The sequence below is a fragment of the Gossypium hirsutum genome, chromosome A13, assembly GCF_007990345.1.
Source record: "Gossypium hirsutum isolate 1008001.06 chromosome A13, Gossypium_hirsutum_v2.1, whole genome shotgun sequence".
Taxonomy (NCBI): domain Eukaryota; kingdom Viridiplantae; phylum Streptophyta; class Magnoliopsida; order Malvales; family Malvaceae; genus Gossypium; species Gossypium hirsutum.
This window is the reverse complement of record NC_053436.1, coordinates 97,298,930-97,325,030: the sequence shown is the minus strand read 5'-3', so window position 1 is coordinate 97,325,030 and position 26,101 is coordinate 97,298,930. Positions and strand designations below refer to the sequence as shown.

Here is a 26,101-nt window from a genome sequence, read left to right as displayed (position 1 = left end):
ATAATTACATTTAAATTACTTTATTTTTTAAATAGGGTAAACTACATCCATGGTCATTTTTGTTTGTCTTAGTTTACATTTTAGTCACTTACGTTTAAAATGTTACATTTTAGTCACTTATGCTATTGTGTTGAAATACTAAGCCGTTAATTGTAGTTAACAGTGTAATAGTAAGCTGACATGGCACATTAAATTATCATCTTAAATAAAAAATTTTAGGTTAAATTATACAATGAGTCCTTTTTTTTCGTTTTGAGCAATTTAATTTTTTTTTCTTTTATGAGCTTTTAACTTTTCATTTTTCTTCTTTATTTTTCATTCCATTCTCTTCTGCTTCTTCCTCTGTTTCCCTATTTTCTCCGTTTCTTTTAACGTATCAAGAAGTCGAATTAACGGTGAAGAAAGAAGCAGGAAGTCGAAAGTTATCAAAACCCATAAACTCATACCATCTGTTAACTTTCAAAATCCCTCCACCACCCATCATCTTCATTTCATTCACTAACACCCTTACCACTACCATGACCTCATTCATGACAAACCCAACAATATCATCCCCTCACCAAATAAACCCATGTTCAAATAAATCAAGAATCCAAGTAAACAATAATTTATAAGCCCCAAAAAAATCACAGAGACAAAGATTAGACAATAACCAGTGAAGGGAGAGCGCATATCAAAAAATGGAGTCGATCTAATGGCCGATGACAGATATTCGATCTTAGGTAGTCCAAAAGTTGGAGATTTCTTAAGATGTTTTCGAAAAGAGGTTATGGTAGTAGTGAAGGCGTTAATGGATGAAATGAAGATGATGGGTGGTGGTGGAGGATTTTGATAGTTAGCAAATGGCATGGGTTTATGGGTTTTGGTTATAGGCAATGATGACTTTCTACATTCTGCTTCTTTTTTCCAGTTTCAATTCGACTTCCTAATATGTTAAAAGAAATGTAAAAAGTAGGAAAACAGATGGAAAAGCAGAAGAAAATGAAAAAAAAAAGACTAAAGAACATAAAGGAAAAAAAATTAAATTACTCAAAAGGAAAAAAAATGTAGACTAATTGTATAATTTAAACTAAAATTTTTGTTTGAAATGATTATTTAACATACCACATCAGCTTACCGTTACACCGTTAACGGTAATTAACAGCTTAATGACTAAAATATTACAATACGATAGCATAAGTGACTAAAACATAATATTTCAAATATAAGTAACAAAAAATGTAACCTAAAGTAAGCAAAAGTGACCATGGGTGTAGTTTACTCTTTAAAATAAATTATTTTTTAAAGGGTAAACTATCCATTTGGTCACCTAACATTTAAGGTGCTTTTATTTTGGCCACCCGAAAAAATCATTAAATTTCTTTTAGGATGTTTTCTTTTTAATCACTCAAACGTTGAATCATTAACGATTGCTGACTAAATACGTCAAATCACGTTTATACTTTCATTTTGATCATCCAATCTCTAGGCTACTTTCATTTTGATCACCAATTTTTTTTTTACATTTTGATCCAAGTAAATAATATTAAGAATTAAAATGAAAAGTCAATAAAATTTAAAATAATGCATTAAAAATTTATAGTATTGTACTTTTTTGTCCCTTACCAAAGGTTATTTTTTTTTCAATATTGAAATATTAAATTTCAAATAATCCAAATTAATTACATAATTTCTTGAAATTTTCTAATTTGAAAATATCAAAATCTAACTAAATAATTTTGTAAGGTGGTGTTGAGTCTAATCTTAAGGCGCATCAGGGAACTAGTTAAACGCAACTAACAACTGGTGTACTTCATGTTAGCAGATTGTATGGCTCCAGCTGCTATGGCGAAGGTGTGCAAACATGTTCATGGTAGCTTCAGCTATTTGAATTCACCAGCGAGGTCTATGTTCATGGTAGCTTTAGCTATTTGAATTCACCAGCGAGGTCTATTGTTCGATGGTTGAAAATTGACAACGATATTGGCTCTGTCAAATACCACAAGTAGCAGGTTGCTGGTAATTTAGGCTCACGAGAGTCTCTCTTCTTTCACGCAAAAAATTTATCCATCACAAATGCACATTAATCAATCAATTCAATTAATTCTAAAGATGTTTTATTTACTTTTGGCTGTGGAATATTTCAGATTATATAATTAAAAGAAATTTAAATTTTGTAAATAATCATTAAATATGAGTTATTTGATGTTGATTCCATTAAGATAATTTAGAAACATAAAATAAAATTTTAAATGTAACACCCTAAATTCAGCCTAGACGTTACAGCCGAATCTGGTGATGTCATATAGAATGGGTTTGAAAACAAGCTAACTCGATAAAAACCTTAAACTTATAAACCCTTATTTGCTTTCATTTATTTCAAAACATTTATTCATTTGCCTTAAAATCCTTTAGTGCAGAAGCTTATGGAAAACCGTGATATTTAAACAATACAATTCGTGATTTAGAAAACCTTGTTGAAGTAAACCGTCATTTTAGAAGAAATCATTTTGTTAAAGCATGCATAAATCAAGCAACAAAACCAAAACCACAATTAAAGTCCATACAGTCCAAAAATTACAAACTCTCTAAAAACAAATACCGAGACTTAATAAAATCATAAAGCAAAATAAAACAGTTCTATGGCGAGTGGTCACCGTCGAGTCCTTCGCTATACCGATCCGCCTAAGATTGTGGATTACCTGAATAGGATAAACAGAAAAGAGTAAGTTTACGTAAACCCAGTGTGTAACCCCACAGAATTAAACATGCACACAACCAAAAATTAGAATTAGACAGATACAGATTCGTGCTTAAGCCCATTACAGTTATAGATACAGAAGTGCAAACCAGAATCAGAATCAGATATCCTACCCCCATCCTCTACACACCATCTTTGACAATCCAGCCCTACACACCATGTGGGGTTTAAAACCCACCTAGCCCTACATCATGTTGTACCAATGCGGCACATAACAGATATAATGCAGTCATGCTGCCAGGTAATAGGCTCAAAATGCATTTCAGAACACTTCCTCTAATATACATTATCCCATACCCAATATCAGATTACATAACATGCTGATGTGAACCTGGTCGCATCATGTTATGATGCAACTTGACACCATCGAGATTGGCCTAAACTTGAGGGGCCCAAGTGCAAGATGAAACATCCCATAAGCCTGATTGATTATTGGGTCAATGTTTTTAAGGACTTTTTAATTTAATTAAGTTTTATTTAAATTAATAAGTTTGTATATTTTAATTTTAGCTTGCACTTTGTGTGTTCTACATTTAATAATGATTTGCATTATGTAACTCCCATGTTAGTTTAAGTTTGCATTATTAAATTAAGTCTTGCATTAAATAACTCATCTGTTTATTTAGTTTGCATTCTAAACCATGCATTTAAGCATCTTACTTAATTGAGCTGTTAGAATAAATGTTTTTCTTAAATAATTTAGTTGTTGGAATAATTTATTGATGCATGTGCTTGAGTTCATTTATTTAAGTGTTTAATGTGTTTTGTGTTTAATAAGTGTTTAAATGTGTTTAATATGTTTGTTTTAATGTGTTTAATTGCAGGTGTCTTTTCAGTTGGAAGCCGTTACAAATTGATTAATGTGACTTTTCAAGTGAATTTCAGTTTTCATACAAGGGAGAACATTATTCTTCATTAAAAGGAGCTATTATCATCAATTAAAGGGAGCATTCACATCCTTAAATTCGGCAACAACCTTTTCCATCTTTCGTAACCGATTGTTGATTAAATGATCACTTCATGAGCTTAATTTCCATTCAAGTTACTCGTGTCTATTTGGTTGGCCAAAGAAGACTTCAAAAGATTTTCCAAAGCATTCAAGTTCATTGATTTAGTTGAATTAAAGTGTATTGAAGATTGGAGTTACTTAGGTTTAGAATTTCAAGAGTTTTTGAGCTTTATTTCAGCTCATTATTAGCTCATTAAGATGATCACATGTGACCATTCGGCTAGCCTCTTTTAACACTATAAATAGTTGTAATTAGCTTATTGTAAGAGAACCTTTTTGCTGAATTTATGTTAAACTTAAGTTTTGTGAGTTATCTAATTCTCTTTGTTCTTTTGGAACTGATCTGACTTATCAAGTATTGCTTGTGGCGTCTATCCTTTCCATTATTAACCGAACTTATCACTTTCAAGTGTGGCGTTTGTATACCTTTGGTTCCTATCACTAATTGATAGCGGATCAAGGTTTATCCTTTGTTGTTTTCCTTAAACCGTAAAACACCTAAGAGCCATTTAAGATTCGGGTCAACAATCCAATATTGTTGGTTCTTTTTCGACCTTAGTAAATTATCCATTTTCTTTGTTTTAACCACTTTGATATTCTATTTTTAAAACCCATTTCCTTCTTTCTTCAGCCTATTCTTGTTTAAACTTATCTTGTTTTGAAACGAAGAACAACTTACTCAAACTCACGATTGGGCATCTAAACTACTCGAATCATCACCGAAACGAGTTCATATCACATGCATACAGAATTAACAAATATATCATACTTAACATACTTTTATAAACAGATAATAGATGTACAAACATAGGCATGCTCATAACCATATTTCAGTCTCATATTTCACTTGATTTTAGGGTTAGATAATATTTATCGACCCTACAGTAGGCCCATAGTCGATTAGGACGACCCGAACAACCTTACAAAAAATCTTAGTATAATGGGCCCACACGCCCAGATTGGCCTTACCCATGTGGCCCACACGGTTTGGCCTAATAATCGACACATCCATGTGTCATGCCGGTGTGGGCCCATACACCCAACTTGGCCTAGCCCATGTGACTCACACAGCCACACTCGAGCCACTACACGGCCGTATGCTGCACACGGTCATACCTTTATCGATCATACGATCGTGTCCTCTCACACAGCCTACCACACAGGTGACCATACGCCCGTGTAGTGTCGACAGTGGCCTTTTTTGGCTTTTTCCAAAACCTCATTTTTTGCGTTTCAGGTACACAGCTGGTATCGTTTCGATGCGAAACCACTCCCGAGCCTCCAAAAACTCTAATCCCTCACGATTTGATTACAAATTCTGAACGAGGAATGCCCCTACTTTCCTGAATTGCTACTGTCAGAACACAAGTACCGCATTAATAGAGCATTCGACAAGGCTAAAAAGATTAACAGAGGCTCCCTCATCGGCAAAACTCACCACCACTTACCAAACGAAAAGCACACAATCAGAAATACCGCGACAATGAAGCACGATTTTGTCAAAACGAGTAACGAGCAGAGAAAAATATTGTGTTTGGAAAAGAAAAAAAATGAAAACGGCATAGGAGAAGAAATAATTTTGAAGAACGTCAGAATTGGGAAAGAAAGCCAAAATTTTCGAAAAATATTAGAATAAAATAAAATCTGATAACTTCCCAAATCTCTTAATTATTTCTCCACTAACCCACTAACACCTAACTCCTAAGAATTTAAATTCCACTGAAACTCTAACGCAAAACAGAGCAAAATATCACCCACACTCACACAAAGATTCGAACTCAAGACCCCCAGCACACCAATTCCCTTACCACTTGAACCAGCAGGCTCATTTTGATATGGTTTACAAATAATTAAATATAAGCCCACTTCTCAAACGCAAGGCTTAGATCAGAAAATATCAAAATTTGCCAAAGGTAGGCCTTGAACTTGATACCTCACACACACACCTAGAACACTTAACCACTGAAGTAGATACGCACTTCTCAACTTTTCACGACAACAGAGATATAAAACTTGGGGCGTTACATTAAAAATCAGAAGAATATTAAGTTAATTAATTAATTTCAATGTTATAGTAACAAATCAATTTTTCGATTTAGTTTATCTGATGAATCGTGAAACCAATTAATTTTCGGTTCAATCGGTTGAATATACCGATTCAATTTATTAGTTTTTATGGATGAATATGCTTAACAGTCTTTCTATTATAAAGATTAGATCAAGATTGTCCCTCTATTATTAAATGGACCAAATTAATAGGTAAATTTAAAGAAAATGTCGATTTTAAAAAATAATTAGGGTTTTAGGTTGATTTTTCTAATATTTAGGAAAACATGTCGATTTTAGAGGGAGAAACAAAAAAACGCATTTTGTAATAAGTGTTTTCTGTTAAGGTGTCAACCAGGGAGCTGAAAGCGCGCCCTGTAGAATTGTAAATATTGTTTATTTTTTCATTGTTTCTTATTTTTTTGGTAAATTGTAAATATTGATATATTATTGATATAAAATACAATAGAACACAATATAAATATTTCTTTATTTTTTAAACAAATAAGTATATACTATTGATATAAAATACAATAGAACACAATTGTCTAATTTTTAAATATTTTTCTTAGATTGTAAATAATTATATTATTGATGTAAAATACAATAGAATAACTTTTATTATATAATTTGAATAAGTACATTATCGATTAAAAAAATGTAATACAATACAAATTAAAAGTTAACAAAGTAAATAATAATTTACCTAACAAAAAAAATCATCGGTTTCATCGAGCTGAATGTGTGCCACAACCCTGTGGGTGTCAATTGCGAGGAAGATTTCTTCGTTGTTGGGGTTATGGCTCCTTATCTTATTCATCTTCATCTTCATCTCGTTCCTCCATGCTTGAGTGTCATGTTTGTTGGAAAATGTGTCTATATTATAGTAAACATATAATTGTTTTCTATGCATTTGAATGTTGACTAGTCTTGGCTATCAGGGCAGTTGACTCCATGGGTAGAGACATAGATGTATCCATTGGTAGAATGATACATTGGACTGGACCCAAGATGAATTAATTCTGAATCCGTTTGTGAATTAATTCACTTGTGACATTCATGGTGTGATTCACCTAAATCCTGAGTTAGTCACTGACTATGTGTATGTAACTCATGCGCTTTGATATAAATGGAGGCTTATACTCTAAAGATGGTCAAGCCCATAGTCGGTATTTTGGGTACATAACTTGTGTATGGCATAACTTTACTAGCAACAGTGGAATTCATAGCTCAATTAAAAAGTTAACGATATCCACTCATTGGCATTGTGTGGATTGATAAATATGAAACGTGGCCACAGGTTATTTGTTTTTGAACGAGCAATTTCTTACAGTCATTTTTTGAAAGTGATCATATTAATTATTAAGAAGACACAATGGTGACAATAAGATAACATAGGATTGTATTGAGTGAATGAATTTAACTAAAAGGAATCAAGAATATCATATGAGGATGACATACACATGACGAGGTCATTGGATAAAGCAGTTGGATGAATTGCTTTCGTAAAGAGTATATGATAAGGAGTTTTCAATCATGATACTTCTTGTGGACTGACTCCATGATTAAGTAATTGCAAATTGTCGAAACGATGTTTCTGAACATAATTGCAATTACTAGAGTCTAATTGTATATTTCTGATTAATCCCTCCTCTAGCTCAACAAAAACTTAATTGGATTGCATTTGAATCAGAAGAAAATTCTACGACTTTGAAAATAATTTAATTGAGTCGATTTATTCAATGTGAAATTAAATTGGGTAGTCGTAAGAATTGTTCAACTAGAGAATTTGATTAAAGAATTTTCTTAAAAAATTAATTTGAAAAATCTAAGTGATTTTTGGGAAAATTAATTTTGATCAAATAAAATTAAATTAATAAAATTAATTAAAATTAATATGATATTTTTAGAAATTAATTTTTAAGTCAGACAATTAGCCCAATGGGTAATTGAACTCGAAAATTAGACTTGAGATTGTAAATTGAGCCTGAGAGCCCAAAACCGAGACCAATACCCAAAATCTGGTCAAACCAGACTGACGGTCCATTCGGTGGTTGGACCAGATCAGTCGAGCCGCCACTGGTCTGGACTGAATCGGCAAAAATCGAACCAGCTCGGGGTGCTGGCGGGTGTGACGACAACATTCCAGTGGTCAAAAAATGGTCGGCGGCAATGAGTCTTCGGTGGTTAAGTATTGAAAGAATTACACTCCTACTAGGACTCTACTAAAGAATTTGATTTTAGATTAACTATTTCAAAAATAATAATATTTTAATATATTTAATATTTAATATTAAATTAAATTTAATACTTATCTTAATAATTTTTTATTAATTTAATATTAAAGTGATTATCTTAATATTAAATTTGATATTTATCTTGTAGATAAATATTCTATTAATTTAATAATATTTAATATTAAGTTTAATGTAATATTATAAATATTAGATTAAATTTAATATTAAAGTGATTAAGTTTAATAATAGTTGAACTCTCTAAACTCTCCCTATATAAAGAGACCATTGAGTCATTATTTAAATACAATTGAATTCAAAAGAAAATTGTAAAGAGAAAATTCTTTGAAGAAATTATTTCAAAAAATTTCTCGAGATATTTTTCTTTTTTATAACTTGGCCTAAAAGTTTAGAGAAATTATGAAATTACCTCACTGGTAATTTTTATGAAATTTTCTGATTCGAAGTGAGCCCACACTTGGCAGACATTAGCTTGAGGATAGCGGAGAACACTACCCGATCGAAGCGTTCATCCTAAACGAATAAAAAAGGTACAATTTTGATTAGGTGTTTATTACTTTAGTTATCAGAACCAATTTCTTGTTTTGGAATAAAATTTTAAACTCTTGTTTTTTCCTAAATTTATTTTCCTCTGTGTTCTTCAAACTTGATTTTTCAACAGTGTTATCCTAGGTTGCCATTGTATATCACCGGTTGTAGCAACATGTGGTTGCAAAGATGAGCCACCTCGGTAGAACAATGATGTTGGGGTGCTTGCGACACTATCGGTGGATAAGTATATGGTGTAGCATAACACAGCTGCGGATAAAATATTAGAATTGTCAAAGATGGCAGATACGTCAGTGTTTTTTTGGCATTGGTGCTCCATAATGTGGTACTTGTGTAAAAAAAATATGGTTAATGAAAGCACCAGAATAATATGAATCATACTGACCGAGAGGTGGTGCACCCATCAATGCCTTGTGTGGGGTTAGAGTTGATGACGACTCCATCAAGACATGTACTCCCAACTTAGGATTCATGTGGAGTCATCTTCGCATCCTACAATGACGTTGCCTAGTCCTTTCCTCTTCCGGCAATAGATATTATTTACTGTGATGTCTAAATCATGTCATGTAATCTGAAAAAAGTCGTCAAATCATGTGTGAGAATTGATTTGTGCATAGGTATGAAATCGTACCTATGCTCTCAAATGTATATATATTTGGCATGAAATTTCACTCAATCTTCATCAGTTCTCCCCCGCAAGTTAACCTTATGTAGTTGTTCGATGTCCTGAAGTGACGGAGGAATACTTTGCCTAAACACGAACTGGCTCATCACTCGATCAGATTTGTGTATCTCAACTATCACGAAATTATCAATGGCACCTTGGCATACCAGATAATACAATTGGCCAAAAATTAGACCGGGATGCATTATTGAATTATCGAATCAGCGTATGACATCCATTCAAACCATAACACAAAATTATAAATTTTATTAAGTACCTAATATTGAATATTAAATTGTTACATAAATATTTATAATTTAAATTAAAAAATAACCTCTGTAATAGCCCGTTTTCCCGTGATGTCGAAAACAGTGGTTTCAGGGCCACCAAATTCGACGAGTAAGTTACGAGTCAAATGCGATTTTTAAAAAAAGTTTTTGATTTGATAATTTATGTTATATGATTTATTAAGTTCAAGTGGTTTTAGAAAATAAAGTATCGGGACCTTGTTTTTATAAATTGAGCCGTAAATATTTTTATAAATATTTATGGAGTGTCATTAAGGTAGTATTAAAGTTTCGTTAAGAAATTTCAACGTTTCGATAGTTAATTAATTAAAAAGGACCAAATTGAAAAAAATCCATTCTCAGGACTCCGTTCCTGTAAATCGGACTCGTAAATATTTTTAGTAAATATTTACAAAGCTAGTTGTGTAGTTAATTAGATTTCGGTTAAGTGAATTTGCTTGAATTAAAAGTAATTAGGTATAAGGACTAGATTTCATATAAAGTGAAAATTGAATTATAGATTAAAGAATAATTAAAGGGACTAAAGAAGCGATTATCCTTATTCCATTAAGTGAACGATATTAGTAACTTACATGTGTAAATTTATTTTATATGTATTATAATATTAAAGTTAAAATATATATTATAATATGTTTACTTAATTATTAAGTATAAATATTATATAATTATAATAAAAAAATATTAAAAGAAAGAAAGCCATACGAAACAGAAAGAAAATAAAGAAAAAAAGAAAAAGAGAAAGAAGGTTCAACGCACAGCTTAAGGATTTCTAGGTTTAAAGTCCAATTGGTTAGTTAATTTAGTACATTTTCTTGTAATTTTTATGTTTCTGGAATCTCAGTGTTAAGTATTACCTGACCATGTCGAAATTTTAACATTGATTGAGTTTTTAAAGGTTGTTAATGTTGAATAATTTTAGTATTAGGGATTAAATTGATAGATTTTTAAGCTAGAAGCGAAAAAAGATTAAATTGTAAAATAAATTGTAAATTTTGAGTAATAGGGACTAAATTGTGAAAAACTCAAAATTTAGGTATTTAAGTGAAAATAAGGAGTTAAATTTAGTTTAAAGTAGAATTTGTATGAAAATATAGGATTAATTGTAAAGAGATAAAGTTAGTCTTGGTTTAGGGACTAAATTGAAAATTAGGCAAATATTGAGCCAAAATTGAAATATGCAATATGAAATTGAATTGTGTTGTATTGATAAATTTTAATTGTTTTAATTCTGTAGCTAACGTCGTACCAGAATCCTCGACTAAAAAGGGGAAAGATAAAGTCGACGTCAAATAGTTCAGAATTCTTGGTTTGTATTTCTATAATCCGAACTTAGTTGTTAATTTGTTAAAAGCATATGGTAAGTGTTGAGGTGAGTATTTGGCACTTTGATATTGAATTGAATTAAAGTTGACTAAATGGATTAAAGTGATATATTATGAATGTATTGATTATTTGAATTGAAATGAATATATATATGAGTAAATGTGCTAATGTGAAATTTGGATATTTGTTGTATTTAGAAAGTGAATTGAAACTCTATTAATTGTATCGGGCTGAGTCGGATATAGATGGCATGCCATAGGATTGGAAGAGTTTAGGGATTTTTTTGACTTTGAGTCGATAAGGCATTGGGTGCCAATTTACTTCGGTTTAACCGATGAGACACTGGGTGTCAAATTTATATAGCATTGTGGGCAGTTATTACTTCGGATTTATCCGATGAGGTACTGGGTGCCAAACTAGTGTGTTGGTTGGATCCGTGTATCCATCCAAGTTCGAGTCGTGTTAATAGCAGTAAATAAATAATGAAGTTCTATAATTGATATTGAAATGACATGGTATGAGAAATGAAAGTGATGTGAATTGAAAATAGAATATGAAATATGTTGGCAATACATAGAATATATTAGTTATATACTCATGAATTGAGTATGGTATGAAATGATGTATTCATGAATTGAGTATTGCATGACTAATGCCATTGTACGAATAAATATGGTTTGATATGTGAATAACCATTTATATAGCAATTGTGTGAATTGGGATATTGTTTAACAAATGAAAAATGATAGTTATATACTAGACATTAATATGTCCTTATAATTCAATTGAGCATATTATATTGTTTTGTCTTTAAATATTCGGATTATAGAAATGTCATTGAGTTTTACTCAACGTATGGTTTTGTTTTCCATGCGCAGGTTAGGTACTTAACTTTTGATTGTCGATTCAGCATCCAACAACAATCCCAAACTCAAATGTGGTGATGTCTATCTTTTGTGTCGACATGTACCTAGGCTGTCTAAATAATAGTTATTTTGTGGTTTGATTGTAAATGAGGTTATAAGTTTAATAATGGTTTGGTATATACATACGAATATGTGTTGGTGTTTCAACCTTGACTTCCGATCGTTGATCTAACAATAGCTGAATATCTTTGAGCTCGTCCGATATACCCACATGACTTGTATCATTGTACCCCCTATTTAAATAATATATTATTTTAATAATATAATAATGAAAAATATTATGATAATGATATTATCAAAAGAAATTTACATTATTATGAATGGGAAAGAATGTGGGGTGTTTACTCGGGGATATAAAAATGGTAGTCGATACCATGTGTAACAGCCCATATTCAGTGAAATCGGAACAGTGGTTTTAGGACAACAAATCCGAGTCCGTAAGAAAAATTATTTTCATATTATTGCATGGTCTGCATTATGATAAGAATGTCGTATGAAAATTTTGTTAAGAAAATTTTACCGATTACATGTTTAATTGATAAAAAGGACCAAATTGCATAAAATGAAAAAGTTGAGTTCTAGTAGCTATTGGTATCAAATAGCTATGAAATTCAAAATTTGAGGTCCTTATATGGTAAATAAATCATTAAGAGAAGTTAGTAGATAAGTATGATGATTCATCCATGAAAAATTAAATAAAAAATGACTAAATTGGAAATAAAAATAATTAAAGATGATAAAAATCTAATATCATCTTATTTCATCATCTTTTCCAAATTAAAAAGATGGAAACCCTAGCCATGAAGAATTGAAGAAAGAGAAACTTATTTGGCCTAATTAGGTAAGCATTCTTGTCCCGTTTTTAGTAATTTTTATATTTCCGATATCGTAATAACTTAATCTAGCTATCTCGGGGCTTAATTTGCAAAGTTATCAAAGTACTAGGGTTTTTCCATGGATGAATATAGTTGAATTATGAAGCTTTATGGCAGAAAATGAAAGGTTGTTGATAGATAAACAATTTTTGTTAAGGAAATTTAGATGAAATCATGATTTTGGGACTAAACTGAAAAGATGTAAAATTCATAGAAAAATTCTAATTTTTATGAAATATATGGACTGCAAATGTTATATGTAAAAATCGGCTAGGCTTGGAATAAGGATTAAATTGCATGAATTTCATTTCCAGAGCCTAGGGACGGAATCGTAATTGAATAAAATTATAGGGGTAAAATGATAATTTTGCTTAAGATGTGAATTGGACTGAATTGAATATGAATTGTATTAAATTGAGCTAAATTTACTCATATAGATCCGGATAGACCAAATACGGAGTCAGATCGTGGAAAAGAAAAAGTGTTAGATTAGTATATTTTGTGTACACGAATAATTGTCGAGGTAAGTTTGTGTAACTAAATTGTATAATTATAAATTTTAAATTGAATTGTGTTTATGTGAATGTATAATTGCTATGTTTATGAAAATTTATTACATACTCAACACTGATCATCAAGTAGTAAGTCCCGATTAGACAAATGAAATTAGATGGATATAGGGTTCCCGTATTGGTTGTGGTCCTGTATATGTTGCGGACACACCACAGCTCGAAAGAGCATCTAGTTATTAGCCCTCTCGAGCATCCTATTGTATGGTTCTTGCGAGTTTCCCGTTAATAGCTCTTTGGAGCATCCTGATTGGTTGTGATTCTGCATATGTTGTAGACATACCGCAGCTCTTATGAGCGTCTCGATATATGGCTCTTCATGAGCTTCCCAATTAAAGGTTCTTTGTGAGCTTCCTGATTAATGGCTCTTCGGAGCTTCCCGATATGGCTCGCTTGAACTTCCCGATATATGGCTATCCGGAGCTTCTTGATTAATGGTTCTTCGGAGCTACCCATTATTGGCTTGCATGAGCTTCCTAAATATGGCTCTTATGAGCTTCCCGTTATACAGCCCGGATAAGTTTCCCGTTACATGGCTCACTTGAGCTTCCTGTTATATGGCTCAAGAGAGGGCTTCCCGTTTATGTGCTCGTGAGCATTCCTGAATATGAATTGATGGATTACAGTTTTGTACACTTTGAGTGTACTACCTATGTATCCATCGATATTTCAAGTAAATTCAATGGGCAAAGCTCCGACATGGAATATTTTGAACTTGAGATGAATTATTATGGAAATGTACATGTTATATGAATATCTGATGTGGAAAGCATATATATATGTGAAAATTGTTACATGATGAGCTCATCTTTGTTTCTTGATATTCACGTGAAGTACATGACTAACATGTTTCTTGAGATTATATGTGTTTAGGCAAATTGCCAAATTTCTTTGGATAAATATTTGTATGCGTATCTTATGTATGAAATAATGGTAAGTTAAATTTCATGTTATACGAATTTACTAAGCATTAAATGCTTACTCTGTTTTATTTCTTCTGTTTTATAGTAATTCAGAAGCTCATTGGGTTGGAGGTTTGGCAGAGATATCATCACACTATCCATCAACTCATTTCGGTATATATAGTAATTACATTTTGGTTATAATGGCATGTATAAGCTAAAAGTGATTATGGAAGGTATGTATGTGTTTGATTGAAATTAGTCATTTGGTATGCCTTGTAATTGATATGTTTTGATATGTAAAAAGTGGCTTTAATCTGTTGATGTGTGTTTGAAATGGATAAATGATGGAAATTGTATTGGCATGTTGATGATTGGTTTGTGATAGTATAAATTTGGTAAAATATGCCATATGTATATATGGTTATTTTGGTAAATTTGGATAATTTAACATATGAGTTGATATGTCATATATAAGACTTAGTTTTGGCTTGAATTGAATGTTTTATATTGACCTGTAAAAGTGTTAAAGTGTTAATATAGGTGGAATACAAATTGAGTGAGAAATAAGGCTTGGAAATAACCTTATTTTGTCCATAAAGGAAGAGACATGGGCATGTGTCTCAGCTGTGTGTGACACATGGCCTAGCACATGGGCGTGTGACTTGGCCGTGTGCCCATGTATCTTCAAAATTTCAAAATAAAATGCTCAGAATTGATCACACGGCCTGGCACACGGACATATGGCTTGGCTGTGTGACCCCTGCACCTATTTAAGGAAAATTATTATGTTCATACTGCCTAGCACACGAGCATGTGTCTTGGCCGTATGACCAAGTCAGAAAGTTACATGGGTATGAACACGGGCTGGGACATGACCGTGTGCCCTACTTCGAATGCCCACGCGGCCTGAGACACAGGTGTGTCTCTTAGCCGTATGAACCACATGGTTGACCATACGGGCGTGTGTCCCTTGCACCTTGAAATTTTTTTTGAGATTTTACGAAAAATTCTCTAAGTATCAGGTTTAGTCTCGACTGATTTCTAATGTATATTTTGGGCCTCAATGGCTCCTATAAGGGACTTTATGAATAATGTCTGACATGAATGTTAAATAATATGAAATGTTTGTATTTGATCTATTTATTTCGGTAATGCTCCTAACCCTATTCCGGTGACGGTTATGGGTTAGGGGTTATTACACCATGCCCATGACTAAAGAAGAAGTATGCAACAATCGATTTTAAGTTTTTGTGGTTGCGTCGTCTGGCACATCTCTCGATACAATGTCATCAACACAGCTGACCAACTAAGTTGCCTCTCTTCTTTTAAGTCGATGAGTTGTAGTAGCTACCTTAAATGTACTAGATTTCGAAATTGATTGGGTATTAGAAGATCTTCAATTAACCTCAAGATGAATGTTCAAGTGTATTGTTCTCTTTCAACGACACTCGTGGATTTGTCAATATAATTGCAAAATTTCTTCCAACCATTTCATCTCTATCTAGCTACCAAAAAACTTGTTCGACATGTTTCTTAATAGTTGCTCGCAAATTGTGCTCCAATCGCTAATGCTCACTACTCCCATAATGACTAGCCCATCCACCAATAAACCGAGTTGTAAAGCTACGTTCTCGAGTGTAATTGTACACTCATCGCACGAAAGATGGAATGTGTGCATTTTAGATCTCCATCTTTCCACCAAAGTGTTGATAAATGCAGGATCCAATTTAGTCCCTCGAGCATACAAGACACGTACAAGAATCCCGCCTCTTGCAAATGTTGTTCAATAACACGTGGTGCCCTCGCAGTTAAATTGTGTATGTACATCTCTAAAATCAGATCTTCGGACTGATTATATAAACGTAAAAAAAATTATAAAATTAATAATGTTAACAACTTAATAATGAACTTAATTAAAATTTTAAAAAATAATAATATTTTCTTACCATTTGCAATTGGATGCCGGAAATGTGTTTGTCATCTAAACGAATAAGCAAAATTGACATTATAAAAATAAATTAAAAACAAAGAAATTACGAAACATAAAATTAAAACAACAAGATTTTCAGAGAAATTCTATGAAAAATTGCGAACTAAAAAGTTGAGAGAATTGAGAGAGCAGACGAATTGAGAGAATTAGGAGAATGAGATTTGAATGCAAAAGGAAAAAATGGCTTGGGTTTATATAGCAAATAAACTAGATGTTTTTAGTCATTCGAAAATTTTTTTGCCTTTGGACTTTTTTATTATTGGGGAAAAGTTACCGTTGGTTGAAAACACATCTCAAGATGTGTTTTCAACTGGGGTGGCGGCAAGGACGCTGAAAGCAAGTCCTACAAGGTGCGCTTTTTGGCATCTCAGCTAAAAACACGTCACGAATGCTTTTTATGTTTCTCTTCGAAATCAACCTATTTCCCTAAATATTAGCAAAATAAGCTTAAAACCCTAATTATTTTTATAAAAATGGCATATATTGCTAATTTACCCCAAAATTAATCATGTATTTAAAAAAAAAAGAGTTTAAATTTCAATAGAGTTAACATTGACTATTTAAAAAAATGATTTATTGTTAACAAATTTAATATTTTGTTTTTTTATGGTTCTACAAATGAAATCTTTTGTTTAGAATTGATCTACAAATGAAAAAAATTCCATGTCATTTTTTAAATAGTAAATTAAACTTGAAATGTGGAGTGATTATACCTATGAAACTTGAATTGTGATTCATATGTATAAATGAAGCTTTAATTTTGATTCAATTATATAATTTAAAAAAAATGAGCACATACATTTATTTTTCATATTGGATTACAATAATTATTTGTGCATGTAATATATCAATGTAAAATGATGCTAATTAGATAATTTTGTTAGTGATTTGTGAAAATTTTATAAAATCGAAATTCATGTATGACATTGCATATTAGATCACATATAAGTTATGGATTGGCTTAATATATCAATTGGTACCAGCATTTGACATTTTTTTAATGTGGTACATATGTTTTTTTCTAGTCTAATGTGTGCACATATTTGGTAAAACCTATACATTTTGGAACCTGAAAATTATAGTGTTTAATTTGGGTTTTATAGTTGATCTAATGAAAATTCATAACATACGGATAATATTAACAATTAACTTTCATCAAATAAACTATAAAATTCGGGAAAAAAATCATAGTCACCTTACTATATTTAACAAATTGGACACCAAAATAAAAAGAACTCGCAACTAATACTAATTATATTCTATTAACAAAGTCATGAAAATTCAAACCTTATAATACTGACAATTAACTTTCATCGAATCAACTCTAAAATTTGAATTAAACACTAAAAAGTTAATACTAATACCCATAGGTATCAAAAAATATAACTTTTGCCAAATACAAACACCATATTGGAAAACACACACATGCAGTACATTAGAAAAAAAAGTGTCAAATTCATGTGTCAAATGATATATTAAAGCGTTATGAATTTAGTCTTTATATTTTAATTTGATTATTTTTTGTCTTTATACTTATTGAATTTTAAAATTTCAATCTCGATCAAAACAATAGCATTTAAATTTATTAAAATTTGTTATTTTTAAAATCATATGCAATAAATATATTATTAATATATTTGCAATGCTATATGAACTTGCTATTTTTATATAGGGATAAATCTCAAATACATAAATTATGGTCTAATGTGTAATTTTATATATGAACTTTGATTTTGTACAATTTTATGCACGAAATTTTGATTTGATCACATTCTAAGAAATTGTTAACACGATTGTTCATATAACATCATTTTTTGTTTACATACTGCATACACATATAATTATATTTATCCAATATACAAATTAATTGATTACCTACTTCTTTAAATGTGTATGATTGAATCAAAATTAAAGTTTCATATATGCATTTGAACCATAATCAAATTTACATGTATAAAATTCACTAAATCAAAGTTTAAGTATTAAATTACACATTAAATCAAAGTTCATGTATTATTTTGAGATTTATCTCTTTTATATATTACTAAAAAGGCAGTTAATTGATATAAAGATAGTATTTTTTATGGTGAAATTTTAAAATTAAAAGAAAAATATATGAAAACTAAAAAGGATAAAAGTTGGAAAACATACTTATACTAAAATTTAAAGGGTAAGGTACACTCAAATTTATTAAACTACACTCAATTTCGAAAAAGTTATAAAATTATTTAAACTGCTAAAATCGCTATTGTATAGTCTTATTTGTTTGCATTGACTAACTAATTGAAAGTTCCAATCCCATTTCTCTTATACAAATCATTTTTTTTAATAAAATAGTTTGAATGTAAAGTATTTATAAATTAAAATCTAAACAACTTTATTCTTTAATTTATAATAATAATTATCAAATCAACTTTAATCTAAATTATGTTCTTTTACTCCTCAATATATATTGATTCACCTTTTGGAGATTTCTAGCTTAATTTATAGGTTAGTGACTTAAATAGATTTTTTTTTTGAGTAGTTCAATCTATCATTATATATAGCGAGTAAAAAGTAAATTTATTATTTTCTAAGAGAATAGTCCTAAACCCTTCCGTTTATGTGTGACAAACGACGACGAATTTCTTTTAAGAAAGCGTAATTAGGTTACTTCAATTCCTTCACGTCCCTGAATTCGGCCAAGGCTTAACAGAAGGAGAAAAGGAAGAAAATGAGTAGTGAAAGGAAGAAAAACCCAGAGCACTTTCAGCTTAACCCAAACTGGGCTCAACTCCAACAAGTACTTTTTTCCTAAGATTCTTTTTCTTTTTTCTATCAGACTTTTTACTCATTGTGTCTTTGATCCACTTGCAGAAGCTGAAGTCCTCTGCTAAGCCTTCAAGACACTCGAAAAATCCACAATCTGAAACCCCAAACTCTATATTAGGTAAAATTACTAGCTAATTTGCAGTATTTCTGTTTCCTTTGCATTGCTTTGGAGAAAAAGAAACAAATGGGATTTTTTGTTTCAAGTCCAAGTTGAGAAAATTATATTAAATTTTGCTTGTTTGGTTGCTTTTTGTGTCAGTTTTTTGGTTTTTTAAACTTTGGGTGGGATTGTTTTGTTTATAGGAAAGCGTAAGGAGAGGCCTAATTCAGAGACTGATGATGCTAAGCCTAATCCTTTAATGCCAACAAATGATGATTCCAGGTGCTTTAGTTTTTCTCTGATGCTTCGAAAGATCAATCAAAGCATTGTGAAGTTTCATCTTGTTTATCATACTCTTTCTTGTTTAGAAGTGTTTCAGCTGTCGAATAGAGTTCAGTCCAGTATCTGCAAGTGTACTGATTTACCTTGGATTTTGGTGTTTAACTTGATTATAGAGATGATTTGACTGGAATTGGGTAGCAATGGGGTTCGTTCAAAATAATGATTAGTAGAACAATTGCAGATATGGATCAATTGTAACACGTATTTCCCGGGGTGCCATATATGGAGGAAGGTGCAATCCAATTTCCAGGCACTAAAACCCTTTTATTGCCATAGGCACAATACATAAAGAAAAGGCTGACTTGAACGAAGTAAAGCACAATATGCATATATATGCATAAACTTAAGTTGTGTAATTATTATAAATAACTCTAAGAGTGGACAAAGTTTATCTACACAATTCTTTTTTCTTGTAGGTCGGTATACAAGATTTTCTTATGATCCCATATGCATATTAAATACTCAAATATTGGGAATCAGAGAGTTTGATATTATCCCCTTCCTTATGGGTTTGTGGCGTTTTTGTTGCCTAGCACTAAGGGGCAACACCTACGAGCATACCTTAACAATACTTGTGTTTCATCTTGTTTGATTGCTCTTGGGGTTTTATGCAAGGAGTAACTTGTGCTATACAGGTTGTATGCACCAAGCAAGGAAGTAGAAGTAGGTTGTTTTGATTCTTATTTTGTGGTTTTTAAGGGATATGGATGTTGCAATAACTTTAATGCCTGGGATAGTAAGGTCAAGTTATGGTGTTTTTAATGAGAAATGCTATTTCGATGTGCAATAGTACACTGCTAGAAGTTCCATTCTTCCTTCGAGTGAGTTGTTTTGATGTGGTCTTTATCTGTCTTTCTGCCTTCGCACATATGTAACCTTTTAAATGACTCGTCAAATGTATGACAGTGTGACAGATGTGCTAGCTATGGATTGTGAAATGGTTGGTGTCGGTCAGGGGAACAAGAGTGCCCTTGGACGAGTTACAGTGGTAATTTAGCTGTCCCTGCATCTTTGATCATACTGTTTATGTCTTATGATCTTACATTATCCATAGCCAAAATTCAATGATGGGATAGGCGATATATAAAATAAACGTCTCTCTTTTTCCCTATTTAGTTTGGAATTGTTACCTTTATAGTTTTAAGAACAGATAATATCTGATGCAGTGTAATGCTCTCATGTTAGGTTAATTGCATTTGTCATGTGTTGCCCTCGCACATTCTTTTATTTCAAGCTCTCATGTTTTGTCTTTTTTAATCAGTAAAATAAGATACAGTTTTAATTTATGCACAAGAAAAATTATATTTCATTTTGGGTTAATTTAAACATTTTCATTTAATGAGATTTTGAGTTTGATATATTATTCTTTTTAAGGTCATTGATTACTTAATATTTCAGTTAATGACAGGTAAATAAATGGAGAAATGTTATATATGATGAGTTTGTGCGGCCAGTAGAACGTGTTGTTGACTTCCGCACACATATTAGTGGCATTCGGCCCAGAGACTTGAGGAAAGGTTGGCTTTAATTTGCTTTGGTGGTTACCTGAATTCTCTGAAACTGGAGCATCATATCCTTAAAAAGGCTATTGGCTTATATATATATTGCATATGCAAAGTATATGCGTTTTTGTATAATTCTTACATGATAAAAACCAATTTTAGTTTGAAAACATTTGCCATTCCATTGTTCAAGAAGGTTTGACTGCTTTGGAGAAGAAATTTTGGCCTAATGCAATTTTTTTTTTGTCTCTGCAGCAAAGGATTTTAGGGTTGTTCAGAAGAAAGTGGCAGAGTTGATTAAGGGAAGAATTCTTGTCGGTCATGCGTTGCACAATGACCTTAAGGTTTTCTTTATTTGCTTTGTTGTTTTGTTGTTTGTATGGAAGTAGAAAACTGGCACTGAGATTTTGATTTGACTGCTTATTTTCTACAGGCCTTACTACTAACGCATCCTAAGAAGGACCTGAGGGACACCTCAGAGTTTCAACCGTTTTTAAAGTATTAGTCTTTCATCTCTTAGCTATTATTGCCTGGACAATTGAGTGTGTTAAACAGCTCCTATGGTGCCTCAGATAACAATGATTGTTGTTGCAACAGGGAAGGACGCAGAAAGGCACTTCGGCATCTTGCAGCAGAGGTTCTAGGTGTTGAGATCCAGAATGGCGAACACTGCCCTGTAAGTAAAATGTTCATTAGATACTTGTTCTCCAAACTGTTAGCAAACATGAAATAATTACATTGAAACTACAGAAAAAGACTTGGTTGATTGATCTGATATGCTCTAAACTTGTCTATTAGAAGGTTGTTGACATTACTAATCTGAATCTGAGATGCTCAAAGTCACAGGCTTGTCACTAGAGTGGTAATTTTGTTCATTTTAAACATTTTCATTCTTGAAGGCCAATGCGCGACAATAAGGTGACACAATTGTGTTATGTCATCTGTTATTCATTACAAGGGAAGGTAGTTTTCTTTGGAAGAATACTTGGGGCTGGAAAGTTCCTTCTCAAGTGTTTCTTCACTGCTGGTCTGCCAAGCTCTCAAAAGATCCTTATTGTGTAGAACTTAATTAGAAAGGGTTGTTTTGTAATTATCAAGGGAATTATGGTCTTTTTCTGAAACATATTCGAGTTGGTTTAGCTCAAATGTGTTTAGGGGCAAACTTTGAGACAGCTTTCCCTATTTTTGCTCTAAACCAACAATGCAACGTTTTCAAACTAACATGTATTGTCATTCGTCAGGTAGACGATGCTCGTGCTGCAATGCTTCTTTACTCAAAACACCGGAAGGAATGGGAAAGAAGCGTTAAGGATCAATTAAGGCTCAAAGAAAAGCAGAAGAAACGCAAGCAGAGAAAGAAACCAAAGGCTGATATCAACCATTCTCTGATTGCATCTTAATGGTGACAAGTCGCATAATTGTCGAAAATGAAGTTCCAAAATCTTCAGCAGGATCACCTTCATGGAGAGTGATTTACAGAATCCTTACCATAAATCTGGACTGCAAGAAACAAATGATGCAGCATCAAACGGTGATCAGAGAACAAAAGGCCGACCTCTTCATCTGTAGTTAAACTTAGTATGATGGAAAAAAAAACTTGGTTATGTATCCCATTCAATGAAATATTACAATCACTAGTTTTTACCATTTACTTTCTGAAAATGAATTTATAACTTTATTCATAAATTTTGCATTACAATGTCTACATTGACTTTTCTATGTATCAAAATTTTACTAAGTGATTAGCACTTGGAATTTGATAATCAAATCCAATTTGCAAGTATAAGTTGATAGGATGCATAAAGCCAGAGCGGAAAAGGAGAAGATAAATTATATTAAGTCAATTGTTTGAAAACATCACTCGCTTTGATTTTCTTTTAAGACCTTTGAGATTTTATTAGGAGCCTTATAAAAAACTTGCGAACACGTTAGCTAAAGTTCAGCAAATTGATTTGCAACCAAATTGTGTTTTTTAGGTATATATCTGATATGCCGTTGGTTTTCAGCCCTTAGACATCGCCGAGCACTCCAATATCATTAGTAAAATGGAAAAGAAAATGAAAATCTTTCTCTTTTTAAGACAAAGGTAAAAAAGGAGACCGAAAAATCACGGGATTCACTCGCATTGGCGACTGAATTAGGGTCGAAACTACCCCCATCCCAAACAAATTTGCTTTCTCTTTTTTATTTTCTATTGTCCATAGTTCTATCAGAAATTCTAAACCTTTGATAAGACAAAATCTGGTCCCTCTCCAGAATAATCATAAAAAAAAAAAATTGCACTTACTATACTTCAATACCCAAAAGCATATCAAGTTTATATTTTTCTAGAAAGAAGAAAAAAAAAGGGAAAAAAGCCCGCGCGACCAAGAGTGTTGGAATAGATGGGTCGGCATCCGAGTAGTGGCGGCCCTGCCTTTCGTTTCACCCAAACTGAGGTACCCTTTTTCTTTTCAAGAGAAATTAGTTATATTGCTTATAGTGTTGTTTCATAGTAATGGTTTCGATTTTTAGTTTGAAATCTCAAATGGGTCAGTGGGATTGCATGCTTTAGTCAACTAATTTCTGGGTTTTTTTTATTTGAAAATTTCTGCTAATGATTGCTTTGATTGGTTGAGTTTTTTGTGTGATAGATTGTTTAGCATTTAGTCTATTTTGTTAATGGTAGTGTTAGTAATCCAATTTTAATATTTTTGGTAAATAAACGTAGTTGTAAGTGCATAGGCTTTGTTTCAAGATTTTTCTTTCGTAAGTTCTAGTGTAGTATAGTTTTTTTCGTTTATTTCTTTAAACAATGAATTTGTAACATAATCTCTGCATTAAGGTGGCGGAGATGGAGACTATTCTCCAGGAGCACCATAATCAGATGCCTGTTCGAGAGATCCTTATGAGTCTTGCAGATAAGTTCAGGTATGCATTAGTATCCTCAACAACATTGTGTTGCATGATGTATAGTTCTTTTTTTTTTTTTTTTCTCTTATAAGAAACTGTAAGCAAATTTGCTTTGGATGTAGTGAGTCGGCAGAACGGAAAGGGAAGATCGTTGTGCAGTTTAAGCAAGTAAGAAGTTGGATTTTATTTTTTTGTTAAGGAGGAAATATTTTCAACCGATTACACTTGGAAAACTTCTTGTGTAGATATGGAACTGGTTCCAGAATAGGCGCTATGCGATAAGGGCAAAATCAAATAAGGTTCCTGGGAAGCTAAATATTACATCTATGCCTCGGGATGATTCCAATCCCATGAGAAATGTGCCACAGCCTGTTGCAGCTCCCGTGCCTCCTCATATGACTGCTCCAATGCCTGCTTCTACAGGTAGAATAATTTCTGACTGTCTTTAGAGTTCTTTTTCCCTTTCAAGTCTTCCGTATCATCGCACTTCAGATTTATAGTCCTCATTTGCTGCTCTCAGTTCCAGGTGCAGGAAGGAATTTGTCAGAATCTTATATGGAGTTTGAAGCTAAATCTTCAAGGGATGGTGCATGGTAAGTTTGTTCATCTTTGTCTATTTAAAATTTGTTTCACTGATAAACAAATATTTGCAGTCAACCCAATCCTCTTAAATCTCCTGTTTTCAGGTATGATGTTGCGACTTTTCTGGCCCATAGATATTTGGATGCAGGTGATCCGGTAATTTTTTAGTCCACTATCACTGCATATGCCGGTGCAAGTGCTGTACTTATGATTCACTGTTGCCTGAGTTCATAAATTACTAACACGGATTATTCTTTTCTTATTTCTTATGTTTACCTGATCCCATCTTTCAATTTTTGACATGAAATTTGTTTTTCACTTTTGAATAAAATGTTCTGATAGTTCTCTTCTGTAAGTTTTCTAATAGTTTTATGCAGAACTGAAAATACCACAAATTGCCATCTGAAAAAAGTATTCCAAAATATTTTGCTATCTTTTTGCAGGAAGTACAGGTTCGGATTGCTGGTTTTGGACCAGAGGAGGATGAGTGGGTAAACATTCGGAAGCATGTCAGGCAACGGTCCCTCCCGTGTGAAGCTTCTGAGTGTGTTGCAGTTCTTCCTGGGGACCTTGTACTATGTTTTCAGGTGGATTTCTGCTTAAAATATCTGATCAATCATTGAGAATATATATTTCTTTTAATCAATCCTTTCTTAGAATTCGTTTTCTTGATGCTTTCAAAATTTACAGGAAGGTAAAGATCAGGCTCTCTATTTTGATGCCCATGTCCTCGATGCGCAAAGGCGGAGGCATGACATACGAGGTTGTCGTTGTAGATTTCTGGTGCGCTACGATCATGACCAGTCCGAGGTATTAGTTAATCACTCCATTATTTCATTGTTTGAGTCCTCCATTTTGATGATATTCACTGTAATAACATTAACTTGCATTCCATAGGAAATTGTACCTCTGAGGAAGGTTTGCCGTCGGCCTGAAACTGATTACAGGTTGCAGCAACTGCATACCGCAAGTAACTTATCCAATGATCAACACAAAACTAGCACCGATCAATCTACTGCTCCCGCACCAAAGATTATCGGCTCATCAACTGAAGCAATGCAAAAGCTGCAGAATCCAGATCAATCCAGGACAGCCACAGATTCACATTTCAATGTTTCTGTAGCTGCACAAACTACAAATCAAGAGTCTAAAATTTCAGGAATTGTGACTACTGATGCAACTGATCCCAGAATTTCCCCCGTCAAGAATGCTATGGCTGCTGCTGCCACTGGCATCGGCCCTGGTCAAAATGTGCAGGAAGCAAAGTTATAGGTTCGGACTTCAGATACTGATGTTCAATGGGGCAAAGGTCCCTTCGGGATAATATGATGTAATTATCACAACTTCCAAGTTTTTGATGGAAGACTTAGATTCTGTCTAGATATTCTTCTTTCTTCAACAAAATTTGTTCTTGTCTGTTTAATAGTTCGAAGACTTCCATGTATCCATGGCATCAAATGCTACAGATACACACACACTCACTCACTCACAGCAAAGATGAATAATTCACCAAGAAGAAATGCGGCAGCTTGAACAGCAGCTTCCTTGTTAAGGGGGCGAATCAGAGTATGAGCCGATCGTCCATAGATTCTTCTTTGCATTCTCGTCGACACCATAGATTCTTCTTTGCATTCTCGTCGACAAACGATGGTTTGACTGCTTCTATGCGTGATTTTGAAAGCAATGTTCAAGCCTTTCAAAGTTGATCCTCCA

General features: G+C 32.6%; 2 protein-coding genes across 3 annotated transcripts; both read left to right on the top strand.

Moving 5' to 3' along the window:
• Positions 1–18,726: 18,726 nt before the first annotated feature.
• On the top strand, positions 18,727–22,600 carry LOC107895248 (RNA exonuclease 4). The gene is made up of 9 exons (XM_016820531.2): positions 18,727–18,941; positions 19,016–19,088; positions 19,274–19,352; positions 20,319–20,400; positions 20,821–20,929; positions 21,170–21,258; positions 21,348–21,412; positions 21,512–21,590; positions 22,156–22,600. The coding sequence occupies exons 1-9, from the start codon at positions 18,873–18,875 to the stop codon at positions 22,312–22,314; spliced, it is 804 nt and encodes a 267-aa protein (XP_016676020.1). The 5' UTR covers positions 18,727–18,872; the 3' UTR covers positions 22,315–22,600.
• Positions 22,601–22,860: 260 nt separating this feature from the next.
• On the top strand, positions 22,861–25,832 carry LOC107895249 (protein SAWADEE HOMEODOMAIN HOMOLOG 2). Of its 2 annotated transcripts, none has more exons than XM_016820532.2 (9): positions 22,861–23,352; positions 23,739–23,824; positions 23,929–23,974; positions 24,052–24,229; positions 24,327–24,399; positions 24,493–24,544; positions 24,832–24,975; positions 25,079–25,198; positions 25,286–25,832. In XM_016820532.2, the coding sequence occupies exons 1-9, from the start codon at positions 23,299–23,301 to the stop codon at positions 25,658–25,660; spliced, it is 1,128 nt and encodes a 375-aa protein (XP_016676021.1). In that variant the 5' UTR covers positions 22,861–23,298; the 3' UTR covers positions 25,661–25,832. The 2 variants fall into 2 exon arrangements, with proteins under 2 accessions (XP_016676021.1, XP_016676022.1); XM_016820533.2 differs by having other exon boundaries at positions 22,896–23,352; positions 24,333–24,399.
• The last annotated feature ends 269 nt before the right edge of the window (positions 25,833–26,101 follow it).

Bases quoted from the DNA above. Each gene is read 5' to 3' on its own strand.
- LOC107895248 (XM_016820531.2), top strand. From the start codon at position 18,873: ATGAGTAGTGAAAGGAAGAAAAACCCAGAGCACTTTCAGCTTAACCCA. The intron at 20,401-20,820 runs GTAATTTAGCTG...AGTTAATGACAG, and splicing joins CCCTTGGACGAGTTACAGTG to GTAAATAAATGGAGAAATGT. The intron at 21,413-21,511 runs GTATTAGTCTTT...TTGTTGCAACAG, and splicing joins GAGTTTCAACCGTTTTTAAA to GGAAGGACGCAGAAAGGCAC.
- LOC107895249 (XM_016820532.2), top strand. From the start codon at position 23,299: ATGGGTCGGCATCCGAGTAGTGGCGGCCCTGCCTTTCGTTTCACCCAA. The intron at 23,975-24,051 runs GTAAGAAGTTGG...CTTCTTGTGTAG, and splicing joins TCGTTGTGCAGTTTAAGCAA to ATATGGAACTGGTTCCAGAA. The intron at 24,545-24,831 runs GTAATTTTTTAG...ATCTTTTTGCAG, and splicing joins ATTTGGATGCAGGTGATCCG to GAAGTACAGGTTCGGATTGC.